The sequence below is a fragment of the Pithys albifrons genome, chromosome 3 (genome assembly GCF_047495875.1).
Source record: "Pithys albifrons albifrons isolate INPA30051 chromosome 3, PitAlb_v1, whole genome shotgun sequence".
Taxonomy (NCBI): Eukaryota; Metazoa; Chordata; class Aves; order Passeriformes; family Thamnophilidae; genus Pithys; species Pithys albifrons.
The window spans coordinates 31,008,372-31,026,079 of NC_092460.1; the positions used below are offsets into that span (position 1 = coordinate 31,008,372).

The 17,708-nt window shown below is 40.9% G+C and overlaps 1 protein-coding gene across 1 annotated transcript in view; it reads right to left on the minus strand.

Annotated features, from left to right (window-relative positions):
* Positions 1-191: 191 nt before the first annotated feature.
* Positions 192-17,708, minus strand: part of KDM5A (lysine demethylase 5A) — a 51,757-nt gene continuing 34,240 nt past the window's right edge. Inside the window, exons 21-28 of the mRNA XM_071551224.1 lie at positions 17,228-17,407; positions 15,632-15,793; positions 13,635-14,186; positions 12,711-12,854; positions 9,276-9,435; positions 8,575-8,795; positions 4,974-5,384; positions 192-2,870 (exon numbers count right to left, since the gene is read on the minus strand). Coding sequence (XP_071407325.1) covers positions 2,658-2,870; positions 4,974-5,384; positions 8,575-8,795; positions 9,276-9,435; positions 12,711-12,854; positions 13,635-14,186; positions 15,632-15,793; positions 17,228-17,407 — 2,043 coding nt within the window. The 3' untranslated portion in view covers positions 192-2,657. The remainder of the gene's footprint in view (positions 2,871-4,973; positions 5,385-8,574; positions 8,796-9,275; positions 9,436-12,710; positions 12,855-13,634; positions 14,187-15,631; positions 15,794-17,227; positions 17,408-17,708) is intronic.

Consider the following 17,708-nt stretch of genomic DNA (forward strand, 5'->3'; position numbering starts at 1 on the left):
AGACTATATGAAGAACAGCTACTAAAAATGTGACTTTTGCACATGACTTGCACGTTTCTTTCTGTTGTTTACTCCTTTCTATGCTTGTTACAAGCAGAATGATGGATTTTTGCTTCATACAGCTGTTTGTTTCCACGTTGTTGTAACCAGTGCTACTGATAACATTCTCCACCACACCTTCTACGCAGAGAAACAGAACATGCAATGCAGGTTTACTCAAATATCTCTTTTCCAGTTGATGGTAGTTACACAGAACAACAACTTTATCGCAACAGAGAATGTAGGAATGGTTAAGAGGAGATGCTCAGTGGCTAACAGGATATGCTATCCATATTTTCCCTGTTGTGTCATGGATTCTAGGAGTCAGGAAAGAATACAGAACACTGGGATTCTTTAAGAAATCTTGTACTAGTCTACTTCTGGAACGATTAAACATCTGTGACAGATAGTCTATCCACTCCATATAGGGAAACATTTATGTAGTACCATCAATTAAAGCTTGAAGGAAAGTAACAACTGTTTAAACCAGTTTACCAAAACTAAGCATACACTGAGAAGAAAAAAATTTAACTGGAGGCAAAAAGAGGGTATGCCTAGCTATAGCATAGACTCCTTCATAAATAAGTAAACAAACAATACTCTTAAGTTTGCCAGGGTGCCCATTCAGCCACATGCTTAACCACAGCTTGCTTTTAACACCATTTTAGTCTTTAAGGAGCAGGAATTAAAGTCTGTGCCCAATTTGCACTCAAAGCCCCTAAAGACTCTTTATCTTCTGCCCTCCATCTTATTTCTTTTTCCTTTGCACATCATCTTCTTCACAGGTAGCAGGCACAAATTAAAAGAAAGCCATAAAGTTCCATCTACCTGAGCGGGTTTTTTTTTGGATGGATATAATTCTGCCAGATAAATAAACTTCCAAATATTAGAGAACAAGAGAAGGGACACAGAACAGTCAAGACAGCACACTTTTTGTTTTTGTCAATATTTCTTTAAATCCCAATCCAGCTCCTAGTAAGACTGGACACTACTTACAACACTCCTAGAACTGCAGAAGAATGGAAACACAATAGGGAGCGAGTGGAGAGGGGAGACAGCTCAGTGGCTGACTTCAGACAGTCACATACACAAAGCCAGCATCCACTGGAGTCGTTAAGGCCCAGATGCCCCACTAATAGGAACAAACCCAAACACAAAGGTAGCACATGAAATGTATTTACCTATTTAAACACAGGCAGCTGGTCAAGCTAGAATGGGGAAGGTAACTGCTAATTCCTTGTACTACAAGGAAGGAATGGAGTAAAAAAACCCAAGCCCACGGGCAGGTTTTTGCTTTGTGAACCTCTGTCTGTGCTGCTGGTTAACAGTGGTAAGTATAAAAAAATCAAAGAAAAATAATCTATTTATAGAACAAGTCAGTAGTCTGAGACATTTAGAAAAAAGTAAAAACAAGTCCTTCTTTAAAAATGGATTTACTAAAACAACTGTCACCCAGGATGACCTCAAGCCCCTCTGGTCCTCTGGCAAAGCCAGGGGTGACTTCAAACAAGAACTGTTGCTGACTGTACACTGGTACACACCCAGCAAAGCCCGCAGAGAGGGGGATTTGCACTGTGAACAGTATCTGCAGACTGCTTGTGGTATCACATGAGGCTGTGCCTGTAGCCTGGTGACACTGGAAATAGTTGTGAGTGAAACTTTTCACAGAAGCACAAGCGCTCAAGCCCTCTGAGGTAAGTGGGCTGTCTTCTTTCCTTCCCATCCCTGGGTACAGACCTCAGAAACTGGTGCCCTGGGTGCTGTACCTCCTTGCCAGCTCCATCCTGCACAAGACAACTTTAATGTGCAGGAGTGCAGAACTCTAAGCAAAGCCTAGAAAAGGAGAGGGCATCCCCATGGAAAGGGAAGCACTCTGCTCTTCCCAAGTTCTGGACTAGCTAGACATTATCCATGTTTTCTGGCCCTCCTCAGGACAGGAAGATCACCTGTTTCCCACCGAGAAAAAATTTTGCCTAGTGGAGTAGAGTTGGGTTTCTTTTTTGGTAAACAGAACCTTTGCTGATTTCTGAGAATATGAGCTCCTTTGCCCTTCAGCTACAAAAGAGAAATTAAAAGAAATTCATCCACTTGCTCCCATCCTTATAGTGTAGTGTTAGCTGCCTGGATATGGAGGCAATTTAACTCTCCTGAGACATTGCTCTACGCTCTTGGTTGGCATGGAGAGGCAAGAGATAACTTCTGAAGTCATCTCCTTAGGGATAACCTGGTAGGCCTAAAAGCTCCAGCCTGTGCCCACCAATTCCAGGCCAGCTCCACTGCCAACATGTACTTCTAACACCCTGAAGTGTCTAATCTAACAGCCTTGAGTTTGCTCAGTCTCTAAGAGCAACAGCCACACTCTTAAGATGGAAACACCCAAGTCAGAAAACACTGGCTGGAGCTCCTGATCAGGCGGTGTCTGCATAGATGAGTCGGTACCACTGTGCCTTGACATTCCCATTGGACGAAGGAAGCCAGCTGTAAGGAACGGACCAACTCTGCTGCAGGTCTGTACATCCTTGGAAGTGAAGCTCAGTGGCTACATTAGCTTCAAACCCTCTTTTCCTGGAGGGTTTCAGTGGTCCATTTCCCAACAAGTTCTGGGCATGGAGCAGTTGCTAACTTGTCTCCTTAAGATCTTCCATTGGTAGTTTGTAGCTCAACAAGAAGGGAGGAGGTGGCGCATGAGCAGGGCTGCTTGGTCCCTGCATGGGTTTCTTTGCACAGTTTATACAGATGTAATCCTCATTCTCAGCCATTTCGGGAGAGACACCAACACAAATCTGATGGAACCACTCATCACAGCCACCATCACACTGCACCCAGTCCACCTGCAGAGAGAGCAGCAACACGTGGCACATTACAAGGAAGGACAGACGGGCAGTTTCTGGGAAGAAAATACTTGCTATTAAACCTACCTTAGGTACCTAGCAAATAAAAGCTTTTGGGCACAAATTAACACCCTACAGAGCTTGTTCTAACTAACTGCTTCAGTCTAATAAAAAATAACTCTCTTCCAACAAACCTTATCCCTCTTGCATCCTTAGACCAAAACAATACAAATATCCACTACTACTGCTGAGGAAGATGACTCAGCTCTCCTCAAATGAAAGGTGTCCAAGAACACATTTAAAAGAGGAGCATGCCAAGGGACAGTTACTTCAGCACAGATGAAAGTCTACAAATACACATTCTAAATTACACATCCCCTCAGACTGCTTTATCAAATGGCAGCTTTTGAAGCCTAAAAATTACAGAAAACAAAAGTACTTGAACAAAAAAAGCCATCTGACATTAATAGTTTTAATACTTTTGCACCAGCTAGATATTGGGTATACAGCTGGTCACCAAATGCCACAAAATGCACACACAACTCTTAACTCCTAATTGTCAGAACATTTAAGCTAAAGTATTTCAGACTTTGAGTTAAACTTGCTATAGAACAAGTGAAAAAAAAATTTAAAACTTAGAAAGGAAAAATATTCATTATTTGATTTCTATAATTCCCTGAATAAAAGTGGATGTTGATTTGAGCCAGTGGGCAGAAACTGTGATCTGCAGGATAAGAAACACAGACTATCCATTCTAGTGGCACACACTGGTACAGCTATAAAAACTGTTACTGCTCTAGTTCTGCTTTCAACTTACAGAGGAATGTGGTAATATATCAGGAAAGTAACAGTAGTGCCAACCTATCAAAATGATGAAACATGATCAAGATTTCACTTTAGTTTGTAGCAAACTAATCCTGGACAGATTTTCAAAAGTGACTAGTAATGGCCATGAACAGCTGCAGCTTCAGTCATTACATTCAGCTATTTTTTACTTGTATGACAAATATTTATGTATGGCATTCACCTGTTGAATGTACCAAAGTATATCCAACCTTATGGCAAGGCAGTCATTCCACTAAAACCTTTTATTATACAATCAGGAAATTTACTCAGTTTCTTTTATGAAAGTTTGACAAATTCAGTGCAACCTCATTTATAATAGAAGCATAAAGTCACTTTCTTTTCTCTTGCTATCTCAATTTCCATAAAAATGTACTAATATGAGGTAAATATCATCTGTGAAGTGAAGAGAATACAAAAGACTATCACCCTCTGAGTGACTGAGTGTAATTTCTAACCTTGGTCTAAGTTTAAGATTTCAAAACTGGTCTTTGAACTGGCCTTTTTGACTGTTCCAATGAAGGTTTAAACTCAATGTTTCAATTCTGCAAAATAAGAAATAAGCTCTTTGTATTTGCACTTGCTCCTACTCTCTCTAGTGCAACTCAGTGCAGTTTAGTGTCAATCCCACAATTACTTGGGGCTTGTTTTTTCTACTTCCAAGAAAGCAATTGAAATACCTTTTTTTGATAATCAATTAGTCTGTGTTAAAAGCTGACAATTAGGACAGGTAGTACCACAGAGAGAGGCAGATCAAATCTTTGTGTAATAATTCAATCAGGTCTAAAATCACTGATTATTCATCTCCAACAAGAAAAATGAAGCACTGAAGTTGGGAGATCACTCAGCCTGCAGTAGCACTGTTCACAGACAGTGCAAGAAATACAGAAAATATTCTTCACTTAGGAACATCACACATCCCACTCCTGGCTCAGAAACACAGTAAAGTCAGGAACATTTCTAGCTGTGTTAACAATTAATCCTTTGAATCAGCCAATGCATGTTGCACATAGTCAACAAAAATTACAAAGCTTTAAGAAGTTAAACTTCCCAACCAAGACCTTTTTACAGATTGTATTTTTCCATCTTTTCCAAACTGCTACATCTACATCTGTTACCTACCCAAGTACTACTTGATCCTCTCTCATTTCTAATCACACCACTTTGGTTTCTCATGCTGTTCAACATAAATACTAAATGGCAGAGAGGGGGTTTGACTTTGCATGGAGTTGCCCGTGCCACAACTACACAAATACTCACTTTGTCCTTGCAGGGCCTTTGGCAGTTCTGTGCAGCACACACAGCGTTCTCGTCATCCGACTCTTCTGCTCCTGACCAGTCGTACTTAGAAGGAATATCTAGAACCTTCTTCTCTCTTTTTTTCTCTGAGCTCTCCTTTACTAGTTCTACCTTTGCAACAACTGCCTTCTCCCTCTTCTTCTTCCGCTCCTCTTCCTTAGCCAGTTTCTTTGCCAGCTTGTTCAGCTCCTTCGTCTTATCCATGGTGAGTTTTAGCTTCTTTTTCTTAGGCTTTTCCAGTTTTTTCAGCTCTCTAGATTTTTGCTTCATGTCTCCAAAGAACTGCTCTGCCCTCTCCAGTTTTCGTTTCCGCTTCCTCTCAGAAGAGTCTCTTCCTCTCATTTTCAGTGGTTTTTCATCCATGCTGTCATCCTTCACAGAAAGAGTGAAGAGAGATTTTTATTCAAAGGCAAATTTCCTGCAAACCTGAGGTCTGAGACATGTACTTACCTCTACCATTGTATTGCTAGGCTTCACAAACAGAGATTTGGGCAGGGCTCTCCCCACGTGGGTGAGCCCTTCCAGCCTGTGCAGTGGATTTTTTAGGTGAGGCACAGCATGCGCAGAACTGGCCCCACCGTTTAAGTCCTAAGGTCCATTTGCCATGGCTGAGCGAGCTTGGACAGTGACAGGCAAGTTCTCAGGACTAAAATCTACAGCCCCCCGTATTCCCAGGAGGTCTCTGTCCTAGTCCAGCAGGTGGGACCAGTTTATCACTGTGTGGGTGTGACCAAAGCTGTGTATTCTACACCCTCTATTTATTTCCCATGACCTGTTAACAATGGACCATCTGCAGCAGCTGCTCAGGGCACACCCAACCCCTCAGGGTGTGAGCCGGGTGTGAAAGACACCTGTGAGGTAAGAGTTGTGATAACTCCCTTCCAGCAAGTCGTTAGCACCTCCACACCCAGCCTGAAGGGGCATGTCTGCTAATGGGCCAGCAAGAATTCCAAAATACCCCCTGACTCACAGAGTAATCACCCATTGTGTAACTCCCTGCCCTGGGGGAGGGACTGGGTGCTCCCACCTGGACCTGAGGTTACATAACCTTGGAGTTTGAAGACCTCGGGGAACTGCTCTTTGGATCCAGAGGAGAAGCAGAACCTCGACAGGAGGAGACCACCACTCTCAACCAGAGTGTGACCATCACTCTTCACCAGACTGAAACCGTCATCTGCACTAACAGGTTCTTCACTTCCTTTTTCTTTGGACTCGGGGAAACCACATGGGGTTCAGCACAGGGGCCAACAAACCCCTTTGTGTTTGTGCCCCACAGTGCTGGGTTATACGTCTGGGTTTTGTGGGTTAAAACCAATTTCTCTTTGTGTCATTGCATTTATTGTAATACTGTTATTAAACTGTAACTCTCTTTTGTGTTGGGTTTATTTCTCCTGCTGGTTTACCTTTAAACCAGCACAGCGTCCCATCCAAGTACTAACTGGGGCTGACGCTGCTCAGCTTCCAAGACCTGACGGGATCGAGCATCAGTGTACCATTTAACTGCCTTTATACTGACATGGTATGAAGAAACCTACTTAACAACATACTGTTACAAATTCCAAACAAAAAGGCACTTAAATTTATTTTCACCATATCAGAAAAAATTTGTTAAGTACCATCAACTGTGTCAAAGTACAATCAATCAAAAATACCCAGTGGCAAAAGTAAATCATCACACGGGTAAGGAGGCAAAATAAGCAATAATTACAACTCCCTTCTTATGTTGTTTTTTAATACAAGTTGAGAAGATTAATCATTTGTTAGATGCTCTTGCTTATTTTTCATCCAAGGTAAGTCTTGCCTGTAATTATTTTTGAGAGAAAGTGACTGCTATTTTGGAGATTAAGAAAGTATAATTGGTGAATTCTTAAAATGTATCATCAACTCAAGGAAGAGAGGAAAGCAACATCCATTATTTGAATGGCTTCCAAGCCAGCAGACATTGTAAATATCCTGGCGTCATCGACAGCTCTTAAGTAACAGATTCTAATCAGAAGTGAGGCTTAAAATTGGCAAACTGTTCCTGCAGGTAACACTCACAGTGACAACTCCTATTTATACCTGAAAGATTCACATGTATAGCTCCTTTGTACAACAGGACTAACTCAACTTCAGTTAATCCAGCTATACATACTTTAACCTTAGTAATTATTAATAGATTAAGAACATACTATAAGTCAGTAATGATACTCTGTTTACTGTACATTTCTTAATATAGCTGCTCCACCCAAAACCAAATTCTCTCAAGATTATTTTATGAAAGTCTATTATTTTATATGTAAATAGACAAGAGAAAATATTCAATTCAAAATGAGTAGTTCTGGTCAAACAAGTATTCATAAGGGTTAACCAGAAAATGCCCTAACACTCACACACCTCACACCCCTTACCCCACTCCCCTGAAAAAAAGCTTTTCTAAACTATTAATATAGCAGTCTGGGAAATTATTTATAAATTGTTATTTGCTGACATTCAAACTGTTCTTCAATCAACTCCATGCCAAAGCAAATACATTAAAAGCACATGAAGCTTACAAAGTACTCAGGCTGAAACGTGGTAAAGCAGCAGTATTTGGGAGGCAGGGTCAGGTTTGTACCTACTGTCCCAACTGATGGCAGTTTGGCAACACTTCACCTCATCCACTGTATATGGAAGGTATTCAGAAAATGAGACACCAACTAACATGCTCATCTAACCTCACTGTTCACAGCATGTAACCTTCCATCCTCTGTTACTGTACACCACCAGAGAGTCAAGAAAGAATCATCTTCTAGGTACTTGCTGTGCATAACCCAAAAAGCAATCACATACCCCACAGCTACATATGGTCAAACCAACCCCCACCTGCAGCTGACACAGAATAAAGAACAGGTTCCAGTCGAGTTCTTTAACACAAGAGTCGACCTCCTCTTCCAGCACACACCCCTTGCCCTCCACATCAATGTGGACAAGTAATTTTGACCAAATCTCACAATCAGCAGATAAGCCTGTCTGGTTCACTGTCAGCTGAGCAAAGTGATCAGGACATCTTCACAGTACATTAATAAAAAAATTTCTATGTCTATGTTGCTCTGAGGAAGAACAAACATAATATGACCTGCATTACCAAACCATGTTTTACTAAAAATAAATGTTCTTTCTCCAGTAACAAAGTTTAGTAACATAAAAGTATCAAGTTATAAAACTTAAGTTTAAACTTTCCATTTTCGTCAATTTTTCTTGTAATTCTTTTGCAGATTGGTTATTTCCAAGCATAATCAAGAACAGTCTTTCCTTCCCCAACCTTGTATTTTCTAAAATAAGGTTTGCATATGGAACTGCTTGAGAAAACTGTTCTAAATATGGTTAATTGTGGAAGAAGGTGCTACAGTGTGAGTGAACAAGAACTTAAATTTTGGATCTCATTCTCTTATTTTCTGGAAGCTACTACGCCCCCCTGTTGAAATTCAAACATGTCAAGCAACTAAGCACTCAACTACCTAAGATTATATTCAAAAAAACCCACCAACATAATGTGATGGGATGTTTGTTCCACACCAGAATATTTCTCCAAGTTCCATACCTCCATGACATGAAGAAACCTTTCCTCAGAGGGTGGATGAGTCGCCTGTAAAATCCGCCAGATGTGCTGAGTTTCATCCAGGGATACCTCCAGTAGATCTCCCACCATCATTAGATCTTCCAGCTGGGCTTTTGCTCCAGGGGACAGCTCCAGTACAGGAGGCTCCAAACTGCGAGGTACCAGCGGACTCTTCCGAGGCTGCTTCCTTGGAGTGCTAGAACCTTTCAGACAGGAGACAGGTCATAGAATCATCAAATCACTCAGGCCTGCCAAGCCCACCACTAAACCATGTCCCCAGGGGCCACATCCACATGTTACTGGAACACTTCCACGGATGGTTATTCCACTGCTTCACTGGGCAGCCTGTTCCAACATCTGACCACCCTTCCAGTGAAGAAATTTTTCCTAATATCCAAACTAAACCTCCCCTGGCAGTCATAAAGATAAAAGGAAGAGATCAAAACCAAAAGAACTTACATACTTTTTACAACAATCTAGGGAGGGAGATAATCCCAATCAAAACACATTGACACAGGTTTACATATCAGACATCATGAAACAACTGCAATGTAACTCTATTGTACCTTCTGACAGACCTATCCTGTGTAACAAGCAGGGGTAACAGAGCAGTTGCCCTCCTTACTGACTGCTCGTGCCAGTTATCTATTTAATTTTATCTCAACATACACAGAAGAAAATACCTTGAGAACAGCTTTTAGAAGCAGATGAATATGCGTGTTCAGCACAGAATGAGGGAGCAGTCCACATGTGTGTCACCACTTCCTCTGATTTAATGGGGATTTCCTCATCACAAAACAAATTAGGCTCCAAGCTGCTAGACGATTTTACACTGGCATTGTCCTGAAAAAGACCCACAGAAAACATGCCAACACCTGGATCCAGAAAATACCTACTTCAAAGGAAATTTTACTGAGACTAAGCAGCTCCTAAAACACCTCACCAGAGACACCGAGACCATGTGCAAAACCTACAAATTACATCCCTACTTAAATAGTGGATGAATACAGGAACTACAGAGATAGGTCAGCAGATTGATAGTTAGTGCAAGAGCAACACCTGACAAGCTTCCTCCCTCAGCTGTGCCTTAAGTACAGTCTTCAGAAGTCACCATACCCAAAGGAGGCTTACCCCTGGCCTACATAATTTATTATTTTGCTTGAAAAATTTGACTGCAACACCATAAAGACTGGCATCTGCAGTAAAGCAAGGGTAGGCTGAGTAAACAGTGGTGACTATGCAAAGATCTTACAGGTGAGGTCTAGCACAGAAATAAGTAACAAAATAATGGCAATCAAATGTTGCCCAGGGACTGGGACTTTTATGGCAGTCTTGAATCCCTTTAAGATAGGGCCAAACACTGAAAGAAGAGGGCTGTTGTGAATTATTCCATGAACAGAGGAATGATGGCACTGGCTTGTGCTCAGCTCAATATGTTGTATAAGATGCTGAACACGCTCAAGGTATTGGGAAGGATGGAGGTTTGACTGTTTAGATCCATCACACTCTGAAATGTGACCTGTGCCTTCAGGTGCTGCTGGACCCATCGAGAAAAGAGATTAGGAATCTCTCTGCAGTGGGAGAAGCCTTGACTTCGTATTGCATTAGGCAGAGAAACCAGAGAAGTACAAGTACACCTGAGTAGATTCCCTGATGCCCCCTAGTACTAATTCCTCCCTCTCCTTACTCAATCCTAAGAGGTGAAATTAGGCAGGATGATCTCCTCAACCAACTGTCCATTTTCACAGCACTTTCCAGAATTTAGCTATTCCATCATGTGTGATGAAACTGGACAAAAGGTTTAACATACTTAGCACGCTGTTTATGACTGAAATCTTTTAGAAAACAGTAAAAAACAAAAAGCTGGCTTAAAAAAGAGAAAGGCTACAGAGCAGTTAACAATATTTACCTGAAGATTAGTTGTGTGGGTCCCAAAATGGCCAACTCAGGAAATTGTACCACTCAGACACTGTCATTTCATGACATAAAAAAGGGAGTTTAAGAATGGCAATCTCTCTCTCTGGCTTTCAGTTACACGTTTAAAAGGAAGTGAAGTGCACACTAATGATTTCTGTACAGAACTACAAGTGGGAAATTCAAATTTTAATTGCCCAGATGTTAAGGTAGAATAAAAACACTCAGAAAGAAGATATTTCTCCCTCCACCATAAAGTTTATATCTTGTACAGTATCTTGTTATGAGTGTCTTACTATACTACCTTCAAGAAAGTTTGGGACTAATATGTAAATTGATTTTTAAAACAATCACCATTTAGAGACCATGAGCAACACAGGTGCAGAGAAATGAAAACAATTATAGGTGAAGAAAATGTAAAGTAAATTTGACCACTGAATTAGTCTCAATGATCTTAAAACAAATCTAGCTATTACACTCATAATGAAGTATTTACTGGCAAAAACAGTGTTTTAATTAGAAGACACAATATGATCAAAAAGGCCTTTTCATATCCATTTCCATAACAACAGTGCACTTGAGAAGCCAGAGAATGTGGGTTTTGAAATACAGTCTAAGGACCCTTGGGGATTCAGGGATTACTGCTATAGGGTCCACAAGAAGTTAAGAGCAAATTGATATATGATGCATCATGATCTGTAATTTTTTAAACACACTGGAAAAGGTTAATGCAGCATAAACTGAAAAAAAAATCAAACCTTAAAAGCCAAAAGTCTAAAAATAATTAAACTTTGCTGTTTCTTTTAACTTGGCTTCTACTTCAGACCTAAAGAATTTGACTGCTTGAAAAATTGTTTTCCATTTCAATCACATCAGTTGATGTAACAAAAGACTTTCCTGATCCCCATCAGCTTTGCTTCAATAGTTTTTTATTTTAGGTTTCTACAACTACATACAGTGATGGACATCCAAATCAAGAGGGTTAAGTAACAGACTTTTAAATGATGACAACAGAATCATTAAACAAATGAAATTATGCTCCTGCAAAATCCTCAGATCCTGACAAGCATATGCCATCTTTCCTGACATATGCTTCATCACAGCCTCAGAAAATGCCACAGCTTTCACAAATGCCTTATTATGACTCCTGACGCAAAGAACATTTTGAAAATTACTTTTTTATGTACAGCTAATTTAATTAAAAGCTATAGCACCAAACTGCAATGTGCTCTTCTTGGCATTTTACATGGAACTGTAAGAAAAATCTGTGTATATGCATAAAGCTGCTGAGAAACAAAATACTAAAAAGAGGAGCTTGCAGCAAATCGTACCTGGAGAATGTGCTATCCCTTAAAACCAGAATATCTGCCTTAGAAGAATTTACATGATCACACTGTCTCCTAAGATAGCATCTATTAACACAGAGATGACACTATTGCTAAAAAGAAAACACTTCTCAAGAAGAAACAGTGACATTGCTTTTTGTCTCTACATTTATCAAAAGGACATTTCAAACCATGGAAAACACTGGGCTTATCTCCATGATTGCCTTTTCTCATGGAAGTTCTTCTCTAGTTAAAACACTTGAAAAATTTGACTGCAGTTACAATTTCTGAACTGAATTCAGATATCAACTTTAGAACATAATCCAGACATCCAGTACTGTGTATTTCCACAGGTCCAAAATAGAACACAAGTACCTCCTTTATATGAGGGTTGAATGAAGAGAAAGGTATGAAAACATGAATGAAGCCCTGGCAGCAGGAAACTTCTTACATACCATGCAGTTTTCAAAGACTAATATTTTTTGCTGTAGCAAAAACTTTTGAAGAGCTCTCGATATTGACACTTAAATTTATGGCTCATGATATCTCTGAATGGGGCAAAAAGACGATGTTCATCCTCCATGGTATTTTAAATACAAATACCTTTGTATGTGTATCTTTTTCCTTAGCACTAAAAAGCACTTTCTGAAATTCACACAGGACATTTGGAAATTTTGAATACAAACAGTACAAAACTTCCCAGTAGTTCAGAACTGAGACATTCAGAGAAAACACAAGAACTAACTCTTCTGCAACAGGAGCCAGGGCAGAATTTACAGATACCTTAAGAAGCTTAAGATACAAAAAATATTTCTAAATAAATTAATCCATATAAGACAGATGTTCTGGATTAATTCCACGCAGACAAACCACACTGACCTTTATGTCATAGCCATAAGTCTCCCTGATGTCTTCATCAGAGTCTGTCTCTTCATCATCGTAATCCAAAGTCTGCCGTGGGGATGAGGATACACTTCCTATCACTCTGTTAAAGGCTGACTGCTGAAAACTAGTCAAGTGTCCCTAAAAGAAAAATGGAATACAGGAATAAAACAATAAAATTTACAGGAAAACCTGTAAAAAAAGCTAGAGTTACTGGCAAAGAAGTGGTTCTTTTGGCCTGAGGATAACTGCCTGGACAGTCACAGGAAAGCCTAATTACAGCAAGATAAGAAGTAAAATAGGGAAATACCCAAGGAAAAGACTCCATTAGATTTTGTTTCCATGTTTTTCAATAAGAGTGACTAGAAAGATATAGATACTGCTGTTCAGTGCTACCAAATTATAGCTTGTGGTTGTGTAAACTTCTTCACCACACCATAACCTGTCCCCAGTCTTAAGATGAAGAGGTGAGCTGAGAAAGTGCCAGTGCCTGCCTACAGGCCTCACTGAAATGTACTAACAAGACACTAAACGCCTAGAACGACAATCCATGACAAATTAGATACTGAGAACTTGGATTCTATCAAGAGGGAAATGGAATTTGGACACCAAAGCAGCAACTGCTTTACACACCTGCAGGCCCATACCCAGCTGTTATGACTGACCTGATGTTTCTACAAGCACCTTCAGCAGTTGCTATTGACAATGAGCACAAAGCAGCAGAGCTGTTCCTGCAGCAGCAAGTAGCTGACAGGAGTCAGCCAGAGCCTGAGGAGCTCCAAACTAAGTAATTTCAACACATCTAATCCCCAGCTTATAACTGCCCTCCCCTCTCCCCTAAGCTTCTCCAAAAAAGACAAGGCATTCTGACATGCTGAATTCTGACAAGCACAGTATGGAGCAAGATATCCACATCCCTACCTGCAGGTCAGGGTTGGCTGCTGCTTTCTGTAGCTCTGCACTGATGATTTTCTCTGTTTTCTCCCGTGCCGCCTGCTCCACCATCCGCTGGCTGAGCACGGACAGCTTGGCCAGAGCAGAGGACAGCTCGTCAGTGGCCAGTGCCTGCCGTGCTCGGTCCTGCCAGCTCATGGCACGCTCAGTCAGGCACTGCAGCGCCTCCCCCTCCGGCAGCCGCACTGGCAGCTTCTGCAGGGACACCAGCAGCGACAGGATCGTCTCCAGCCGTGGCCTCCGGGAGCGCATGCACAGGGGACACAGGAACTTCACTTCTTTGGCCTGCCAGCTGGAGCCCTTCTTCTGAGAACTTGTTTTGGGAAGGGGCACGCAGCCACTGTGAAACCAGTCTTTGCACAGCTCACACTGCAGCATGAACCCACTCGCTGTTTTGCGGCAGATGCAGAACTTGACTTCTTCAATTCGATCCACCATAGTCATCTTGGCGAGGTTAGCTGCCCTGAGAGCATGCATGGCTTCGATCTCCTTCTGCTCCCGATCCTTGAATAAAGCCACCTACCCAACACAGGCAAAAGCCAGGTCATGACCTTCACAGCTAAGAGAGATTTCATTTTACTAGCAACACAGGAAAAGAAAACAAAACCCAACATAATACAAACCAAACATATCAAGAGATGTTGACTGGAGCACAAGACCTATGGGGAGAGGCTGAGGGAGCTGGGGGTGTTTAGCCTGGAGAAGAGGAGGCTCAGAGGTGATCTCATCACTGTCCATAACTACCTGAAGGGAAGTTCTAGCCAGGTGGGGGTTGGTCTCTTCTCCCAGGCACTCAGCAATAGGACAAGGGGGCACGGGCTCAAGCTCTTCCAGGGCAAATTGAAGTTGGAGATCAGAAAAAAAATTCTTTCCAGAGAGAGTAATCAGGCATTGGAATGGGCTGCCCAGAGAGGTGGTAGATTCCCCATCCCTGGAGGTTTTTCAGCTGAGATTGGCCATGGCACTGAGTGCCATGATCTGGTAAAGGGACTGGAGTTGGACCAAGGGTTGGACTTGATGATCTCAGAGGTCTTTTCCAACCCAACTGATTCTATGATTTAAACCAGCTCAACACTTAGTTGTGTGATCTAATTAAACCTTTAGTGTAGATACCACCTCCTCAATTACTCATTACTCCCTTGACTCCTCCTAACAGAGATGCCACATAAACTTAAAATAACCTTCTCAATATCTACAAAGTTTCTGAAATTTATAATTAAATCTGTCAAAAGGCCACCACAAGAACAGATTTTGACTAGAGGGAAGAAGTCAGAATCTGTTCCATCAATTTGTCTACCAAAACAATGCAGCTGAGCATGGTTTCAATGCTGACTCAGCACCAGAAGCATCTGAGAGACCATGTATCTTCTGAAGCAACTTGCATTTCCTCAGTGTTTCCTATCAAGTCACTGTGGCAAAGCATATTATGGTAAAGTTGACTGTGTATAAGCCATATTAATAAGCCTGCATATATTTTCTTTGCTTCCAGGGAAGGAGCAGCCAGATGACGGCAAATTTTCTGATAAGCTCATGAACACCCTTGCAAAAAGGAGGAATCAAACAAAACATTCCCTCTAGCCCAGTGTGTATGACCAAGCATTTACAGGCTGCCCTCAAAATTGACCTAACCAAATATGTCTTGGTAGTGGCTAAGGCAGAGCTGCACCTCATTGTACATTCCTGCAACATGATTTCAATAAATGTTAGTATTTAGATGAGCAGTCACAGATATTAACCCATGAACATTTAAGTCTTAGACATAGCCCAATTCATCATAAATACCAACACTGACACTCCGAACTGTGCTTCCCTCTACTTTCACTGCAATTAAAGCTAAACAATATTCTTGTATCATCGTATTGTGTGATCGGTCTCACTGACATTAATTTATAAATTATTCCATAAGATTTCTTCACAGATTAGAGACAATGTATCAGGAGATGCCACCTTTCCTTGCTCCTTACCACAGCTGCAGTGTCCCTGGCCTCCTCCAGGCCGTCCTCCAGTTCACTTAGGGATTCCAAGTCAAGATCTTTCTCCTTTTCCTTCTCCAACAACTCCTTGGCTCTCTTCCTCCTATTCTTACTGCTCCCATAAACACCAATATCAGTCCGAGGGCTCAGAACCTACAGCCACCAAAAAAACTTGCAATGTCAGAGCAAAGGATGCCAAAAAACAGAAAAAAGTTCTGATCTATAACCTTGTGGTATCAGGGACACACATGAGAATATTGAATAAAGGAATTACAACAATGTCACCAGAGAGCAAGAAATACTCAGCAATTTAACATCTTTGGTATCTGTCAACTAATGCTAGAGGAGAATAAACAGAAATGGATAAAAGCATTTCATACTTTGGGAATTTGAATGTCATCAGTACCACTGTGTTTTCATTATTAAATTGCAAGATCTATTCAGATTAAGCTACCACACAAATAGCTAACCAAAATACTGCATGTAGTTAGATATCAGTAGTTTAACATTCCCTTCAAGGGCATTTATCAAGCACAAGTCTTTAAAATCGGCCATTATTTCGTATTTACATCAGCAATTTCATGGCTGAAACAAAACTAATAATATAATATAAGCCTTTTAATATCAAATACGAGAGGCTACAAAGCACTTTTAAGGGCAAGAATAAAATTTTAAGTTATACTGACTAGTTGGAATGCAAGCTTAAATACGAAATCTAGCAAATTAAATACAATAAAGTTCAAATTGCTACACTTGGGAAAATGCAAAACTAGAACATACTAAATAACTAGTTAGGCAGAAGAATATAGAGAAAAAAATTGCATGTAGAGTGTATGACAAAGCAAAGAGAAAGAAGTGTGATGCTGTTGCAATAGGGGCAGATCCTACTGGAAAACATTAAATAACAGTACCCCCCCCGAGACACAAGATGCAATTATTGCACTTCACATGGCACTAGAGAAGCCACAGAGAGAGGATGCTGTCTGGCTTTTCACATCTTGCCAAAAGTGAAGACAAACTGCAGAGAATTAACAACAATGTAAGAGAATGAAAAGTACAGCCTATGATAAAGCAGTTGAATGAACTGGAATTGTTTGCCCTAGAACAGGGAAGCCGTCAAGTAGACATGATAGATCTTCAAACACATGATTGATTTTTATTAAAACAAAGTCAGCGACTACATTCATTGAACTGAAATAAACAGTAGTCAACTTAATTTTTCTTCTAGTTAAATAGTTTATAAAGTATCTGATCTACTTTCTGAGCATTTAAGCAGTGAGGCAAGTTAAAACATTCATCAATTCAAGACAGCATTGTGTCCATTTCTACAACGACACAAAAAGAAATCCCTCACTTTCCCTCTTTCTTCAAAAGTAACAGATGAGGTTGTCTATACATAAACCAAGACTAACCAGACTTTTGTTTTTTTCTTTCTCTTCATTTTTTTCATTCTTTTCACCTGAGAACAGGCTGACACTGTATTCTATTCTGAAAAGGTGCTGCAATGCACTGGAACAGTTGTTCACTCCGGACCACTGACAGCGACCAAGATCAGTTTCTGGAGGCTGACAGAGAAGTGCTGCTCACCTGTAACAGACTGTAGCTTGAGTTCTTCTTCAGGAAGGTCCTTCCTGTGCGCTCTCTCCAGGCTCGAGCTGCAGCCACCTGTGACTCCAGCTGGGGCAGGGCATCCAGACGCACCGGGATCGGGCGCCCCTTGGCAGACAAGCTCTCCAGTTGCTCCAGGTAGGCATAGTTGCTCCCATTCTCGGGTGAAAGAAATTTCTCTAAGCCAACAGTTCCATCATTATATCACTTGCCAGCTTACTTTCAAGCCATACACTGTTTTGTCACTGACTAAAATAGAGTTCCATGTTAAAGGAAAGGAGGGCAATATTTCAATCTTACTGTTATTTTAAAAATCCATCTCATACCACTTGTATTTTAACAGTCACTCTGACATGACCAGATAGCTTAGGGAATAAGACAATACTCTATTTCTATATGATTGTCTTGAATGCTGTCTGCTTAACAGTGAGCCATTATATCTGAGCTGACATGAAATCCA